The sequence below is a fragment of the Candoia aspera genome, chromosome 2, assembly GCF_035149785.1.
Source record: "Candoia aspera isolate rCanAsp1 chromosome 2, rCanAsp1.hap2, whole genome shotgun sequence".
Lineage (NCBI taxonomy): Eukaryota > Metazoa > Chordata > Lepidosauria > Squamata > Boidae > Candoia > Candoia aspera.
In genome coordinates this window covers 195,874,838-195,891,166 of record NC_086154.1, presented here as the reverse complement: position 1 = coordinate 195,891,166, position 16,329 = coordinate 195,874,838, and the positions used below count along the sequence as shown (strand labels likewise).

At 42.3% G+C, this 16,329-nt stretch overlaps 1 protein-coding gene and 1 long non-coding RNA gene across 5 annotated transcripts in view; one reads left to right on the top strand and one right to left on the bottom strand.

Annotated features, from left to right (window-relative positions):
* Positions 1-16,329, top strand: part of LOC134491400 (transient receptor potential cation channel subfamily M member 3) — a 380,465-nt gene that overhangs the window by 212,477 nt on the left and 151,659 nt on the right. For all 4 annotated transcript variants that reach the window (XM_063295138.1, XM_063295137.1, XM_063295136.1 and 1 more), the window contains exons 2-3: positions 5,949-6,028; positions 7,298-7,502. In XM_063295138.1, coding sequence (XP_063151208.1) covers positions 5,949-6,028; positions 7,298-7,502 — 285 coding nt within the window. The remainder of the gene's footprint in view (positions 1-5,948; positions 6,029-7,297; positions 7,503-16,329) is intronic.
* The window catches only part of LOC134491405 (uncharacterized), a 771,213-nt gene that overhangs the window by 740,966 nt on the left and 13,918 nt on the right, over positions 1-16,329 (bottom strand). The gene's annotated exons all lie outside the window — the stretch shown is intronic.

Below are 16,329 nucleotides of genomic sequence, written 5' to 3'. Positions count from 1 at the left end.
TATACAGTTTTGATCTGTATTATTTTCAGGCCAGGGCAATCATATTGCTCGGTAGGAGGTAAAGCCAGACTCCCGTTGGAGACAGAGTGGAAAAGAAGAACAAAGAAACAAATGAAGAAATGTGCACATTGCAAATATGAGAGAGAATTAATTTAGATTAACTGTAAAGGACTGGTCAGAATTTTCCCTTGAGTTGTCGTCATGGTGGAAAGCTTTTCAACTTTTAGGAACTCTTAGGATTTCCCAGTACCAGAAACAGTTATTCTCAAATCAGCAGAGTGTTTTTCTTCAGGCCTCCTCCTCTAGGAGTTAATATCTAACCAGCTTAACCTATTATGTAGAATTTTATTTTATTACTTTTCTTTTAAATCTGAATGTATGTTGGGGGGGGGTTGTTTGTTTCTATTTTGTTTTTGCAACAAAGCTTATATTTATTAAATACTTTGAGTTGGTTCATATGAAAGTTTGTGCTTACACATTTCATCTTTTTGCCCTATTTGATTATTAACTTGCTGCAGGATTTATTTTATTTTTTGGCACAATATTTTTGCCATTGCATTTGAATTAGAAAACTAGTATATGTGAGCCCTGCATATGAAGACTGAAATCCAGATCCTGCAAAGGAGGAAATGCTTTTATCTGAGTATGAAGGTGGGCAAAGCATTATTTTCTCTCCCACCCCACCCCCAAGAGCTACTCTGGAGGAACACAACCCTTCTGGAAAAATAGGAAATTTAGCACAAAGGGCTGCAGTCAGTAGGAAGTACCAGCAAAACCTCGGTGTGACCTCTGAATAAATAATACTCTTTGCTAGCACAAAAAGCCCAAAATGCTGCATAGGTGATAATGTTCTTTCCAGAAGTGTTTTTGTTTTATTTGTTGTTCTCTGTCTTTATTGTTTCATGACTTACTTTGCTCTTGTGAGAATCCAAGATAAGCAATCCCTAAATTTTGATTTACACTTTCTCTGTGTCTGCATATTAAGAGTTTCACATTTTAAAACTTTTTCTGAAACATATAGTTACTGTATTTAAAGATACAGTATTTACTGTATTAACTGCAGATTCTAGCTCTTTTGTTAAGTACTGTTGTTAATGAATTATAATATATATTTTAGTTCACAGAGATTCCCAGCAGTTGTCAAACAAGCACACTGGTTTCATTCTTCAGAGATTAAAAATATCTCATGTACTTTCAGATTCTTTCCAATTTACTACACTGTTTCTTTTGAAGGATTTGCTTTACTGAGTTGAACTTTCAGGACTCAGAACACCATATCACAATTTCACAAGACATTTGTGAAAATGAAAAAAGAAAGAAGAAAATCATCCATCAGCTTGTCAGGACTTGTGCCAGTTAAATCTAAAACCTTGGGCTATTTTTTGTTTATTGGCTATGGGCTTTTTTGGCACCAGATTAGTTGTTCAAATGAAGGCAGTAGTTGGAGGCTGTGAATGAATGTCTGTTGAGCTCTTAATGAGGCTAATCCCATGACAGGACATTCCAAGTAGCTAATGGGCGCAAGTTCATTGCTTACTTTAACATCTCATGGTCAAAAGTGGAATGAAAAACTTGTCTGGTGGGCAGTCATGGGTCATTAGTATTAGCAGAATGACCAGCCACAGTGAAATGTAGACATCACAAATAGATCAGAGAGAACATTAGACAGACTCAATGTGGAACAAAAGGTAAATATTATTATTTATTATTATTATTAATCTAAATTACAAATTAATGTAGAAACTAAGTTTGCTCAAATAATATACATATTTAATATAACATTGTGTTTTTCTTAATTAAGGCTAAAATAATAAAGACCTAAAAGTGCATGAAAATTAGATTAATTTATAAAACATTGCTTATAGACTTTTGGGTATACAGTAAGCTAGTACGGTTTATTTTCATTTCTTCATTTTTGGTGATTTAAACTAAATATCAATGTGCTATATTTCTTGCAACTTGTCTTTAGCATAGTAATAAATCTGCTAGAGAGTAGAATATTTTTTCAGTTTTATTGAAAAGTATTAATAAGTAATAAGCTATTGGCAATGAACATGAGGCAAAACAAAATAGTGATAAACATTTTAAAGCTAGGAAGATTTTTTATATTGTTTTAAAAAGTAAAATACATTTTTACCAACTTTACAATTGGATTTTAAAAGTACATTATTATAATAATTATTATTTTAGTTAATTTTTTTGATTGCCATTGGTGTTTCATAGAAATTGGAGCACATATGATAATGTAATCAAGTTTCTTTTCTTAATGTTATTACTATCATTCTTTTGACTTGATGCAGTTGAACACTGCCTACCAAACTGTTAGATTCATGTCTTGCCTGCTAGATGGTGCTTAAAACAAAATGCATGACTACATAGATCTTGTTTGGTCTAACCAGCTAGCTTTTCTGTTGTAATCATAAAGTGTTTTACATTTGATTTTTTAATTTATTCTTTTCATATTCAAAAAAATGAATCCAAGTTACTTTTTAAGGTCAGCTATCAAGAATTGTAACAGGCAATTTCATTGTTGATAGTTTTAGATCATTTTTGTACATTTCTATAAAGTTTCATTAGAACATTACAAAATATTTTTAGGAACTAGGCAAGTTTGATAAGCAGTTCTTTAATGAATTGTGTACTAAGATAAACTTTAAGTACTGTAGTTATACAAGATGGTAAATACATAACAGTAATTTTATTCTTTACTTTCAAGCTTCCAGTCAACCACAGGTTAACTAAATAAGTAAGCAAATGAAATTGAATAAATTTAAAGGGATAGTATTTAAAAAGTGAATCTTTAAACTGTTTTTCTCCTACTCTGTTTTTGTGTCTCTAGGAAAAGAACAATATCTCAGTTTAAGAAATCCATGATTTCAGTTGTTGGTATTGTAATACACAAAGGGGTACAACTTGTTTAATCAAGTCACATTTAATTTTTATTAAAATTAATTTAAAAAGTAGTGCCATGTTCAGTATGCATCCACCAAATTTTACAAGCAGCTGCGCAGAATCTTGAAATGTTAGCCATGATGCAGGGACTATCACCCCCTAATAGAAATTGTGCATAGGTTGAGTGTAGTCTATCAGGGCACCCACTAACTGGGGAAGAATAAGCCTAACCCTTATAGCTGTATGTAATGGGCCACAGAGGATTACCTATTCTCAAAGTTTCTACCTCTTCTGTGTCACAGGGACAAAGCTTTTCAAGCCACTGGGGGCTTTGCCTTCCAGTACAGCAGAGAGTAGTGCTCCCACCTCACCAACATAAAAGCTTTTCTGTGGCTCAGTGCTGCTAATTACAAGGGATACCCCATGGAAGCCACTAAATATTTGAGCTACTCCAAGGCTAAAAAATTTGGTACCTTCCCAATATCATCTTGATGTTCTACATCCAGGATTCTTGGTTTAATGGCTAGCTTAGCCTTGTCACGGTGCACTGCCAGAAGACCAGCAGGTTTGGTTTCAGTCTGATTGCCTGAAGATTGGTTGAGGGAGTTATAACAAAACTTAATTATTAGTTCAAATATAATAAATGTTTACATGTGTGAAGAATGTTAGTATATTTAGACTAATTCCATGGAAGGTCTCTGGTTGGTATTGAACCCATCTAATATCTGATGCTAACAGAAGTATAACACAAGCCACTTGCTAACACTATTATCTGTTTCTTATCTCTTATATGGGGTTTAACTTCTCAGTTCCATTAAATTCACTAGTTTTGTTTTGTTTTGTTTTGCTCCTCCTGATTTGGATGCTTTTAGCTACAGGATATTTTTAGTGTATTTTTCTTTGCTGCTGCCCACCTTTTAACTATATTTGGATTCTGGATATTTTTAGTTCAGAATAGTTTTTATTAGTCTATTATTTTGTAAAATTATTGTGTCATCTTATTTGGAAAAAGTAATAAGAATAAGAATTTATTAAACTTGTATGCTGCACAACTCTCAAAGTTCCCCATATCTATGACCGTATAATAAAGTTGATTTTTAATTGGTTTATGTGGACAAATACTTCTTATAATAATAACATTACATATTAATATAGCTTAAATATCAATAAGATGTTTTGAGCATTTGTTAAAACAACTTTCTAATGCTTAAAAATTAATAATTTCCATTCATGGCATGAGTGTTAAAATATAGACATCATGCTCTTCTTTTTCAGATAGGGCTTTATATTTAGCAGAAACTAAAAATATTCATACCTTCTATTGTTTTTGCATGAATTATCAATGCTGAGTGAGGGATGCTAACAGTTTCTACTCAGATTATACAGTGAAAATTACTATCTCAGATAGGGGTGTGTTTGTGTGTATATGTATTGGTTTATTGCTCCTTTTCGGGCTCAGTGGATTTGCTGTGCTTGTGCTATATGAACAGTCATCTGTTATGTCACTTCTTATATCCACTTATCAATATCATTATTATTGTTATGTATTTGTTATCTTTTGATGTCCTTCTGTCACATGGGCATCCCTACATAGTCATGATGATGGAAAAATGAGAAAACGTGTGTTGTGGCATCATGACACAAAGCCACCCTTTTAACATCCCAATGATGAGTACAACACATAAGTGGCAGGGTTTGCATTGTAATGTTACAAAGCACATTAATCACATGTCTGTCCTGCAGACAGCTATGTTCCATCTGCATACTGGTTACTGCTGGTAAATCCATTCTTTCTTTTCCATGGAGCTTTCTCTACTGTTCCTCCAAATCTGTTCTGAAAGATTGAGGGACACTTGAGCAGTTTTGACTTGTGGAAGGGAAGAAGAGAAATAAAACATTCTTCCCCCAATATTAGATTAGCCCCATCCCTTTTGACCTTCCGGAAATCCTTCAAGATCTGGTTATTCACCAGGCCTGGGGCTCCCAGGGAAGCGGAGACGTACTTATAGGTCTCCATTGTTAAGTAGCTATCTTTATTCTCTCTTGCCTAGGGTCTGTATATTTGTTTTTATTATATTGCCTTGGATACTTTATACTGTTTTTATGTATCTGCTGTTTTTATTCGATTGCTGTAAGCCACCCAGAGTCGCTTTCTGTGAGATGGGCAGCTATATAAATTTGAGTAATAAATAAATAAATAAAATCCCTTTGCCTAAGCTCTTATGCCTTTTATTAAAACTGACTATAATGTAGAAAGCAGCAAATGCGGGTAGATAAAGATAATAGTTGTCTTATGTAGCCTATGGAGTTTCCATTCTCACAACTTTTTTCTTTCTATCAGCTGAATGTGGTACTGACACTTAATTAACCTTTAATATAGAATGCTCTAAAATTTGTAACAGAAATATGTGCCCACTCTAGATTTATCCTTGCAGGTATGAATATATAATTGTAGTGAATCTGGAGGCAAAAATAATTTTGCAAAGTTCAATAACTTTGAACTGCTGAGAATATTTGCTGGGAATATCTCCGTGTCAGAACTAAACTTTGCCTGCCTACATTTCTGCATGTTCTTATTAATTATTTAACTTTCCTTACTGCATCTGTGTTCCTTGTTTCCCAAGTGCTTTCCATAGGAACTGTGTGATATTCTATACTCGCAGGCTTCAGTCTAAAACTTATATGTCAGAATATAGAAAATATAATGGTCCTCTGATGACCTTAAGTTTTTTAAAAAGGCAGACGTATTCAATATTCCACCATGCACAACATATTTTTAAAAGAGAGTTCATAAAAGAAAAATAATACAACGTCAAGGCCTTTCTTATCAGTTGGAGAATGCTGATTTATCATTTTTTTCCATTAATCATATTTTATAGATATATAGCATTAATATTGATGCCATGTGCAGCCCATCATCTGGAAGGAAGGCAGTGGTGTGTATTAGAGCATAGCACCATCCCTGAGCTCTGCTGCTCCAGGGCATCTGTTAAAATACTTCATGGCTCTTTAAAATTTAATAAGTTTTTTTTTTAATTCATCATGTTTCTTTTCAGGCTCAGAAGTCATGGATAGAGAGAGCATTTTACAAAAGGGAATGTGTCCATATAATACCCAGCACCAAAGACCCCCATAGGTAAGTGTGGTATATTTGGTCACTTAATTTGCATTGGATGTGATTATAGTAAGCATACTATAATATATAAAAATTTAAACCTTTGATATATGTTACAGAAAAGACATCTCTATTTGGCAATAAAGAACAAATATGTTAAATATACACTACTTAGAGTGTACATTGATTCACTTTTGACCTTCTCCAATACATCAGGTTGGAGATATAGCAGCACCTACTGTATGAAAAACATTTAAAAGAAAAAAAATAGATATCTTCTTCCATTTAAATATGAATAGATCATGTCCAAGATCACATGACAAGACCTTCATTTGTGTAACAGGGTTACTCTTTTCCCCTGCATTCCCATATGTGCCCAATGGCGTTCCACAGGGTCTTCCAACCTTTTGGAGAAGCTTTGGAGGGCATGTCAGGGAGGAAAGTGACTTCCATTTTACTGACAGATGTAAAAATTTGGACCCAGCCCAGTACAATTAACTAAGTAACACCTTACCTGTTGGCACAATGTTGAACATATTTCATTTCTTATTATTTTGCACAGAAAATGATTAGCCTTGTTTTGTTAAAATCTCATGAAAAAGTGAACACGTTCAATCAGCTAGATGTGGCAAAATGATTTTGGTGTGCCAATCTGTCTAGTTTGTATAAGCTCAGATTTAATGTATTTTAAATTGCTATAGTAGAACTCCACCTGACAGCTTTAAGAAAATGTGAAAATGCTGTATAATAGAGTCATTTCAGGTAAGTTAAATTGAGGTGGTATGTAATACCTGCTCCTCAGGGCTTTATGCAACCTGGGATTTTTTATGGATGCTTCTTTGCAATACTTTATCTGAAAATATAGTCATAGTTACAAAACACAGTCTTTTAATCTGGCTTCTGAATTCTGAGACCAATAAGTAAAACATTTTGTAAATATATGGATAATGTATTCCAAATGAATTCAGTTGTATCAAAACTAGCTCGCAGCTGTGCCAGTCACTGTTATAATCTTATATCCTCTATGAAAATAAAGCAAAGCATAACAATGTTTTTTGCTTGGATTTTTTTTTACTGTTAGTTTTGTATGGGGAAGCAGAATGCTATACTACTGAAACATCACTGCACAGAAGTACTAAGTCATCTTTTTTGTACAACAGTACAACAGGCCTAGTTATCTATATCACATACTACTGGCACTGATTACTTATTTTATGCAAGACTTCTAGTAACTTTAGTCTCCTCCTTTATTATAATAAAAAATTAAGTAGTTTTTGCTTAATGCCATAGGTGTTGCTGTGGGCGCCTAATAGGTCAACATGTGGGACTTACGCCAAGTATCTCCATTATTCAGAATGAGAAAAATGAAAGCCGGCTTACTCGAAATGACATCCAGTCAGAGAAGTGGTCGATCGGCAAGCACACACAACTCAGCCCCACTGATGCCTTCGGAACCATTGAGTTTCAAGGAGGTGGTCACTCAAATAAAGCCATGGTAATTTTAAAAATTGTAATGTCAGAATGGGTTCCTTACTCTCTCATGTTATGTGGGGATTTCTTTTCTAGCAAGGAATATATCTATCTAGACTGTGCCTGCCAGAAAAGGACCGTTATAATTATTTCTTATACTGTATAGAGCAATCTATACATTACAGAAATCCATTGGCAACTTAGATAGATCCTTGCTCTCAAAGAGCTCATAAACTAAGACCATGGTATTCAAACTGTGTTTCCTGGAACCCCAGGGTTCCGTGAGAATCATCCAGGGGTTGCACATGACAGCTTATTCTTACGGTTACAGTGAAATTTGTAAGATCTTCACTTCTTTGTTTCATTTAAAAGAGAGAAGTCAGTGACAAGTTATTACATGAAATGTATCTATTAATGGGTTCCGCACTGATTTTTCATATTGAGAAAGGTTCCTCACATATCTCAAGTCTGAAGACCATTGGTCTAAGAAAACCAATGAGGAAAAGCATAAAAGAGAATTGGAAGAAACAAGCAATGGATAGCAAATCTGCAGGAAAGATGTGTGATCCAATGATATAGCCATGTGTTTTGAGAAAAAAATGTAGGCGTTCTTCTTGGTATACAGCTGAAGATACATGTCTGAAAAGGTGGTGATACTTACTGCAGACAGTATGACTGGAGATGGATTAGTGGTCCATAGTTGTACCAGACAGCTGTTTTTGCTTTTCAAACATACTGGAAAATTAGTTAGAGTTTAGAATGAAGAGTGAATTGAGAATGGCTATAACTAGGAGTGAGGATTTATCATAATGTGACTGGGATTTTCAGCAACATTTCTGGGTTTCTGATCTTTACTCTCTGCTCTTCAAATATTTTCTATAATTGTAAAGCAAAGCCTAAATTCAGTTCCTCCATTTTACTGTGAACACATTTCTCTCCTTAAATATCTGAAGGTATTTTACATGATAGATAACATTTTGAAATGAATTTTGTCCAGGGATGGAAAATAATGTGGTCTCAGGGTCAATTAAAAATAAAATTTTATTGGCAAATTTCTTACTAGGTTTTGTCAGTTTTGCTAACAGGCGAAAAGGAGATTGCCTCTAGAGTAGAAAACTGTAATGATTGCCCTAGCCCCAAATACTCAGACTCACAAGAGGCTGCTAAATGAAATCTGATTTATTAGAGTACTAAAGACAAATACAGAGAAAGCTGAGAATGAGCAAAAGCGCGCCAAATACAAACTTAAACCCTTGGTGCAAACGTATCCCGCCTCCCTCGTAACAGCCCCGCCCGGCACAGGTGCTAGCAAACGTCAGAGTTGCTAGCCTGGGAAAGTAACCTTGAGCGCAGTAGATAATACAAATACATTCCAAAGCAAAGCCAAAAGATAACCGTTCCCATCCTCCCCAGAAAGATGAAACACGCATCCAATTAATGACATGCGAAACGTTACGATGCATCAAAGACATTGAAACGGCGAACATGACATACCGCCTCCCTAGAAATACACTTAGGGACCCGGTTTTGTGGGATAAGCAGAGTGGAAGCGGGCCACCAAAACAGGGGAAGCTACATCTGGTGCAGCGACCCACTCTGGATGAGGGAAATGTTTCCAACGAACTAAATATTGCAAAGTATTGCGAAGGCGTCTAGAGTCCAGAATTTCTTTAACTTCGAAGTGTTGCTGACCATCAATCATGATGGGGGTGGGAGGTGGAGGTTGACGATGCCAGCGGTCAGAAGGAATAGTCGGTTTGAGTAAGCTGCAATGAAAAACAGGGTGTAAGCGTTTAAGGTTATGAGGCAAGTCAAGTTTAAAAGTCACAGGGTTAATCTGAGCGATAATCGGGAAAGGACCCACAAACTTAGGCGCAAGTTTCTTAGAAGGTTGTGATGACTTGATAAACTTGGTAGAAAGGTACACCGAGTCCCCAACTTGGAATGCAGGTTGGGGGGCCCGCTTCCGATCAGCATACAATTTATAATCCGCTTGAGCATCAGCCAATGCCTTTTGAATCATTGGCCAGGAGTCAGCCAGTTGTGTTGTCCAATCATCTGGAGTGACTGCAGCTGTTGGAGGTTGCGGTAGATCAGAGATAGGTACAAAGTCTTTACCCTGAGCTACCCGAAATGGGGTTTGGCCAGTGCTTTGATGCACTGCATTGTTGTAAGCCACTTCAGCAAACGGTAGGAGGTCTACCCAATTGTCCTGCTGATAATTCACAAAAGCTCGAAGGTACTGCTCTAAAGTAGAGTTAACCGCCTCAGTGGCCCCGTCCGTCTGAGGATGCCAAGCCGTGGACAGGGCTTGCTTCGTGCCTAACAGCTTGAGAAACGCCCGCCAAAATTGCGAGGTAAATTGTGTACCTCTGTCCGAAATCAAGCGGGAGGGACATCCGTGTAACCTGTACACGTGTACAAGGAATAGGCGAGCCAATTGACGTGCCGACGGAATGGACACGCAAGGGATGAAGTGAGCCTGTTTGGAGAAATAGTCTTTGACCACCCAAATGACCGTTTTGCGTTGGCTGGGCGGTAGCTCGACAATAAAGTCCATGGAGATTTCCTCCCAAGGGGAAGAAGGGGCTGCCACTGGTTGCAGCAGTCCTTGGGGCTTGCCCGCCTTGCGCTTGGACATTGCACAAACAGTGCAGGAGGCAATGTAGTCTTTAACATCTTTACGTAATGTGGGCCACCAGAATTGCCTCCGAACGAGGTGCAAGGTTTTTACAAACCCGAAATGACCTGCGAGTTTGTCATCGTGTGAACGTAGTAACACATCTTTTCTGAGGCTTTCAGGAACGTAGAGGCGGTCGGATTTCCAAGCGAAGCCTCTGTCAAAAGTAACATTGTCTTTATTCGCAAGCAACCAAGTATCCGTTTTTAGTTCTTTGAGAAACTTTTGTTGCAACTGGGAGGGAATTGACAAAGCACTTGGCTGAACAGCGCTTGTGGTGGGCGGCTGCTGCGCGCGCGTTTGGCTTCGCGTCACAGCCTGCATGCCCAATTGGGGCGCCGTCCATAGGGTGCTTACCACATCTGGCGCTGCCCCAGAGTCCTGAGGTTGCCTTGACAAGGCATCAGCCAAGAAGTTCTTTTTCCCTGGAATAAATTTGAACTGAAAATTGAATCGATTGAAAAATTGAGCCCAACGAACCTGTTTGGGGCTCAGTTTTCGAGGGGTACTAAGAGCTTCCAAGTTTTTATGGTCAGTCCATACTTCAAAGGGATGATTTGCCCCTTCCAACAGATGCCGCCAAGCTTCCAATGCAGCTTTTACGGCAAATGCCTCCTTCTCCCAAACATGCCAACGCCTCTCAGTCTCGGAAAATTTGCGGGATAAGTAGGCACAGGGCTTGAGGCATCCTGCCTCGTCCTTTTGCATCAACAATGCCCCAATAGAATAATCGGAGGCATCTGCCTGTACAACAAATGGCTTTGAGGGATCAGGATGCTGTAAAATGGGCTCCTTGACGAAAGCTGCTTTCAGCTGCTCAAACGCCGTCTGACAAGCAGGCGTCCACCTCAACAGCGCTCCGGGATTCTTGACTCTCCTAGTATCTCCCACCCCTTTGGTTCGCAGCAGCTCAGTTAGGGGCAAGGCAATCTCAGCGAACCCCCTTATGAACAATCTGTAGTAGTTGCTGAACCCCAGGAAACTTTGAAGTTGCCTGCGGGTGCGGGGACTCTCCCAGTCCATGATAGCCTGCACCTTGGCAGGGTCCATTTCTATGCCTTCATCTGAAATCCTATACCCCAAGTAGTCAATTTGGGTCTGATGAAAGGCACATTTCGAGAGCTTGGCATACAATTCAGCAGATCTGAGTTTACACAATACTTGCTTTACCAGAGCTACATGCTCTTTCATGGTTTCAGTATAAATCAACACATCATCCAAATACACTAGTACACCTTTGAACAGATGTTCATGCAAAACTTCATTGATTAATTGCATAAATACCCCAGGGGCCCCAGCCAACCCAAACGGCAACACCTTATACTGGAAAGCTCCCAACGGGCAATTGAATGCAGTTTTCCACTCATCCCCCTCCTTGATTCGTACACGATAGTAGGCTTCTCTTAAATCAAGCTTAGAGAAGATCTTTCCCTTGGCCAGATGTGACAACATGTCCTTTATCAATGGCAAGGGATATTTGTTGGAAATTGAGACGGCATTTAATCCGCGGAAATCCGTACAAAGTCTCAATGTCCCGTCCTTTTTCGGGCGAAAAAGAACCGGCGCCCCCACGGGTGAATTCGCCGGCTCAATAAATCCGCGCGCCAGATTTTTGTCCACAAATTCCCTCAACAGAGTCAGTTCCTTCTGCGTCATGGAATAAATTTTTGGTTTAGGCAATTGGGTGTTGGGCAACAGTTCTATGGCACAGTCCGTCTTTCGATGGGGGGGCAACTGATCAGCTTCCTTTTCACCGAATACATCAGCAAACATCCAGTATTCGGCCGGCAAGCCTTCCAGAGGAGAGGCCGGGTAAGGCGGAGTCGCAGCTGCCGCAACCCCCACCATCTCCTCTGGGGCACCCTTCCCCTCCGCCGCTTGATAAAACCCATCCCTAAACGTGATAGTTCGGTAGACCCAGTTTATTTGGGGGTTTTGCTGCACCAACCAGGGTACCCCCAACACCACCAATGGTCCCCCAACAGGAGCCACGACAAAAGACAACCCTTCCTGGTGACTGCCCAGTTGCAAGGCTACACGCCCTGTAAAATGGGTGACCGGTTTGCCCCCTGCCACGGACCCATCCAATTGAGTAAAAGCGATGGGTCGCTGTAAAGGGAACGTGGGGAGCTCCAAAGCCGCCACCACGTCGGGGTGCATAAGACACCGGGAACACCCCGAATCAATCATGGCCCATACTTCCACAGTCTTGGATTGGGAGCCCAATTTCAATTTCACCATGAGTATGCGGTAAGTGCCACTCACCGATGGAGGCTCGCGCCCGTCCTCTACCACCTGCCCAGCGGCGCCCTTTAGAGCAGGTGGCTGGCGTTTCCCGCCGGCTGCGGGATTTCGGTCTCCCCCTCAATTTCGTAGAACATCACATCGTCTCCCTCATTTTCAGCCACCGCAGCTTTCTGTTTCCTCGGCAATGCAGGGGACTTTGCTGGCGGTTTTCCGGGCCGTTCCTCTACCTTCGCCTTCGGGCATGCTGCCACTCGATGCCCCTCCTTACCACATCTCAGACACAAGCCTTTTGCGTACCGCTTCTCCCGCTCCTCGTCCCAGGGTCGTTGTCCCGGTTTCCCCCCGGTGGTCGATGGGCGGCTGGGCTTCACCTCCCGCCCCGACTTGGCGGTCTTCCGCTGGGCAAAGATCTCCTGGGCATGTTCAGCCCTCCCCGCCAGCAGGATCCACTCATACAGCGTGTATGGGTCGTCCCTCCCTAGGGACCAGCGTAGCACTTCTGTATTCAAGCCATCCTTGAAGAGCTCGATAATAGTTGCTTGGGACCAGTCATCCACCTTCCCAGCTAGCGCTTTAAACTCCAGAGCATAATCGGCCACTGATCTGAACCCCTGCTTGAGTTCCTTCAGGGCTCGCTTTGCTCTCTCCTTCGCTAAGGGGTCCTCGAAGTGTTGCTTCAACGCCCCGAGGAACTCCTCGAGACTTTCCAGTTCAGGCGCCTCCGACTGGCACATCTGGACATACCAGTCTGCCGCCCTCCCCTTCAGTTTGGTGGCAATGGTGATGATCCTTGCCTTTTCCGATTGGAAAAACGCCCCCCATTCTTCCATATAGGCTTTCGCGTTCGTCAGGAAGAACGAGAGTTTGGTCGGGTCCCCATCAAACTTGACAGGGAAGTCTCGCATGCCGCCTCCCGCCGCGCTGCGCCCCACCACCGGTGCTGCCGCGGCTTGTGTTTCCCTGGCTCGGGGCGGCACGGGGCCCCGGGGCGATCGCCCTGGCGATGCTGCGATTTCCATCTGGACCGACTGGTCCCCTTCGCGCCTCCGCACCACCCGTCGCCGTTCCGGTGACAGCCCCTGGGAAGAGGGGGTTGAATGCCTCTGGCTTGATTCTTCCCGGACCTCTCGCAGCGAGGTCACATCCAAGCTCAGCTGTTTCAATATAGCCTCCAACGAATCCATTTTGGACTCCAACACTCGGATCCGATCCGGAGTGGGTGAGCCCTCCGTTGGCTGCACCTGCACCACGTTGGGGGATAATGGGTATCTCTGCCTCCAGGAGGGACCCCCCGCTGCCGTGGCATCTCCTTGGGTCTCATCCCAGGTGAGCAGCTCGCCCGGAGAATTTACGGTGGTCTCTGGGGCCGTTTTCAGCCCCCCGGCTTCACTCTCCGACTCGGAGCTCGCCTCCTCTCGGATGGCTGACAGCTCCCCACCTTGGGCCGGTCGGCCGGACTGCCTCACGGTCGAGTCCGGTTCCCCTTCCTCCATCATCATGATGTCGGGTTCAGTCATCGCGGGCTCTCTCCCTCACAGGGTTAGACGCTTGTCTTTCCTGGACAGGGGCCAGCGGGGTTAGGAACTTACATTCTCAGCTTTATGTAATGATTGCCCTAGCCCCAAATACTCAGACTCACAAGAGGCTGCTAAATGAAATCTGATTTATTAGAGTACTAAAGACAAATACAGAGAAAGCTGAGAATGAGCAAAAGCGCGCCAAATACAAACTTAAACCCTTGGTGCAAACGTATCCCGCCTCCCTCGTAACAGCCCCGCCCGGCACAGGTGCTAGCAAACGTCAGAGTTGCTAGCCTGGGAAAGTAACCTTGAGCGCAGTAGATAATACAAATACATTCCAAAGCAAAGCCAAAAGATAACCGTTCCCATCCTCCCCAGAAAGATGAAACACGCATCCAATTAATGACATGCGAAACGTTACGATGCATCAAAGACATTGAAACGGCGAACATGACATACCGCCTCCCTAGAAATACACTTAGGGACCCGGTTTTGTGGGATAAGCAGAGTGGAAGCGGGCCACCAAAACAGGGGAAGCTACATCTGGTGCAGCGACCCACTCTGGATGAGGGAAATGTTTCCAACGAACTAAATATTGCAAAGTATTGCGAAGGCGTCTAGAGTCCAGAATTTCTTTAACTTCGAAGTGTTGCTGACCATCAATCATGATGGGGGTGGGAGGTGGAGGTTGACGATGCCAGCGGTCAGAAGGAATAGTCGGTTTGAGTAAGCTGCAATGAAAAACAGGGTGTAAGCGTTTAAGGTTATGAGGCAAGTCAAGTTTAAAAGTCACAGGGTTAATCTGAGCGATAATCGGGAAAGGACCCACAAACTTAGGCGCAAGTTTCTTAGAAGGTTGTGATGACTTGATAAACTTGGTAGAAAGGTACACCGAGTCCCCAACTTGGAATGCAGGTTGGGGGGCCCGCTTCCGATCAGCATACAATTTATAATCCGCTTGAGCATCAGCCAATGCCTTTTGAATCATTGGCCAGGAGTCAGCCAGTTGTGTTGTCCAATCATCTGGAGTGACTGCAGCTGTTGGAGGTTGCGGTAGATCAGAGATAGGTACAAAGTCTTTACCCTGAGCTACCCGAAATGGGGTTTGGCCAGTGCTTTGATGCACTGCATTGTTGTAAGCCACTTCAGCAAACGGTAGGAGGTCTACCCAATTGTCCTGCTGATAATTCACAAAAGCTCGAAGGTACTGCTCTAAAGTAGAGTTAACCGCCTCAGTGGCCCCGTCCGTCTGAGGATGCCAAGCCGTGGACAGGGCTTGCTTCGTGCCTAACAGCTTGAGAAACGCCCGCCAAAATTGCGAGGTAAATTGTGTACCTCTGTCCGAAATCAAGCGGGAGGGACATCCGTGTAACCTGTACACGTGTACAAGGAATAGGCGAGCCAATTGACGTGCCGACGGAATGGACACGCAAGGGATGAAGTGAGCCTGTTTGGAGAAATAGTCTTTGACCACCCAAATGACCGTTTTGCGTTGGCTGGGCGGTAGCTCGACAATAAAGTCCATGGAGATTTCCTCCCAAGGGGAAGAAGGGGCTGCCACTGGTTGCAGCAGTCCTTGGGGCTTGCCCGCCTTGCGCTTGGACATTGCACAAACAGTGCAGGAGGCAATGTAGTCTTTAACATCTTTACGTAATGTGGGCCACCAGAATTGCCTCCGAACGAGGTGCAAGGTTTTTACAAACCCGAAATGACCTGCGAGTTTGTCATCGTGTGAACGTAGTAACACATCTTTTCTGAGGCTTTCAGGAACGTAGAGGCGGTCGGATTTCCAAGCGAAGCCTCTGTCAAAAGTAACATTGTCTTTATTCGCAAGCAACCAAGTATCCGTTTTTAGTTCTTTGAGAAACTTTTGTTGCAACTGGGAGGGAATTGACAAAGCACTTGGCTGAACAGCGCTTGTGGTGGGCGGCTGCTGCGCGCGCGTTTGGCTTCGCGTCACAGCCTGCATGCCCAATTGGGGCGCCGTCCATAGGGTGCTTACCACATCTGGCGCTGCCCCAGAGTCCTGAGGTTGCCTTGACAAGGCATCAGCCAAGAAGTTCTTTTTCCCTGGAATAAATTTGAACTGAAAATTGAATCGATTGAAAAATTGAGCCCAACGAACCTGTTTGGGGCTCAGTTTTCGAGGGGTACTAAGAGCTTCCAAGTTTTTATGGTCAGTCCATACTTCAAAGGGATGATTTGCCCCTTCCAACAGATGCCGCCAAGCTTCCAATGCAGCTTTTACGGCAAATGCCTCCTTCTCCCAAACATGCCAACGCCTCTCAGTCTCGGAAAATTTGCGGGATAAGTAGGCACAGGGCTTGAGGCATCCTGCCTCGTCCTTTTGCATCAACAATGCCCCAATAGAATAATCGGAGGCATCTGCCTGTACAACAAATGGC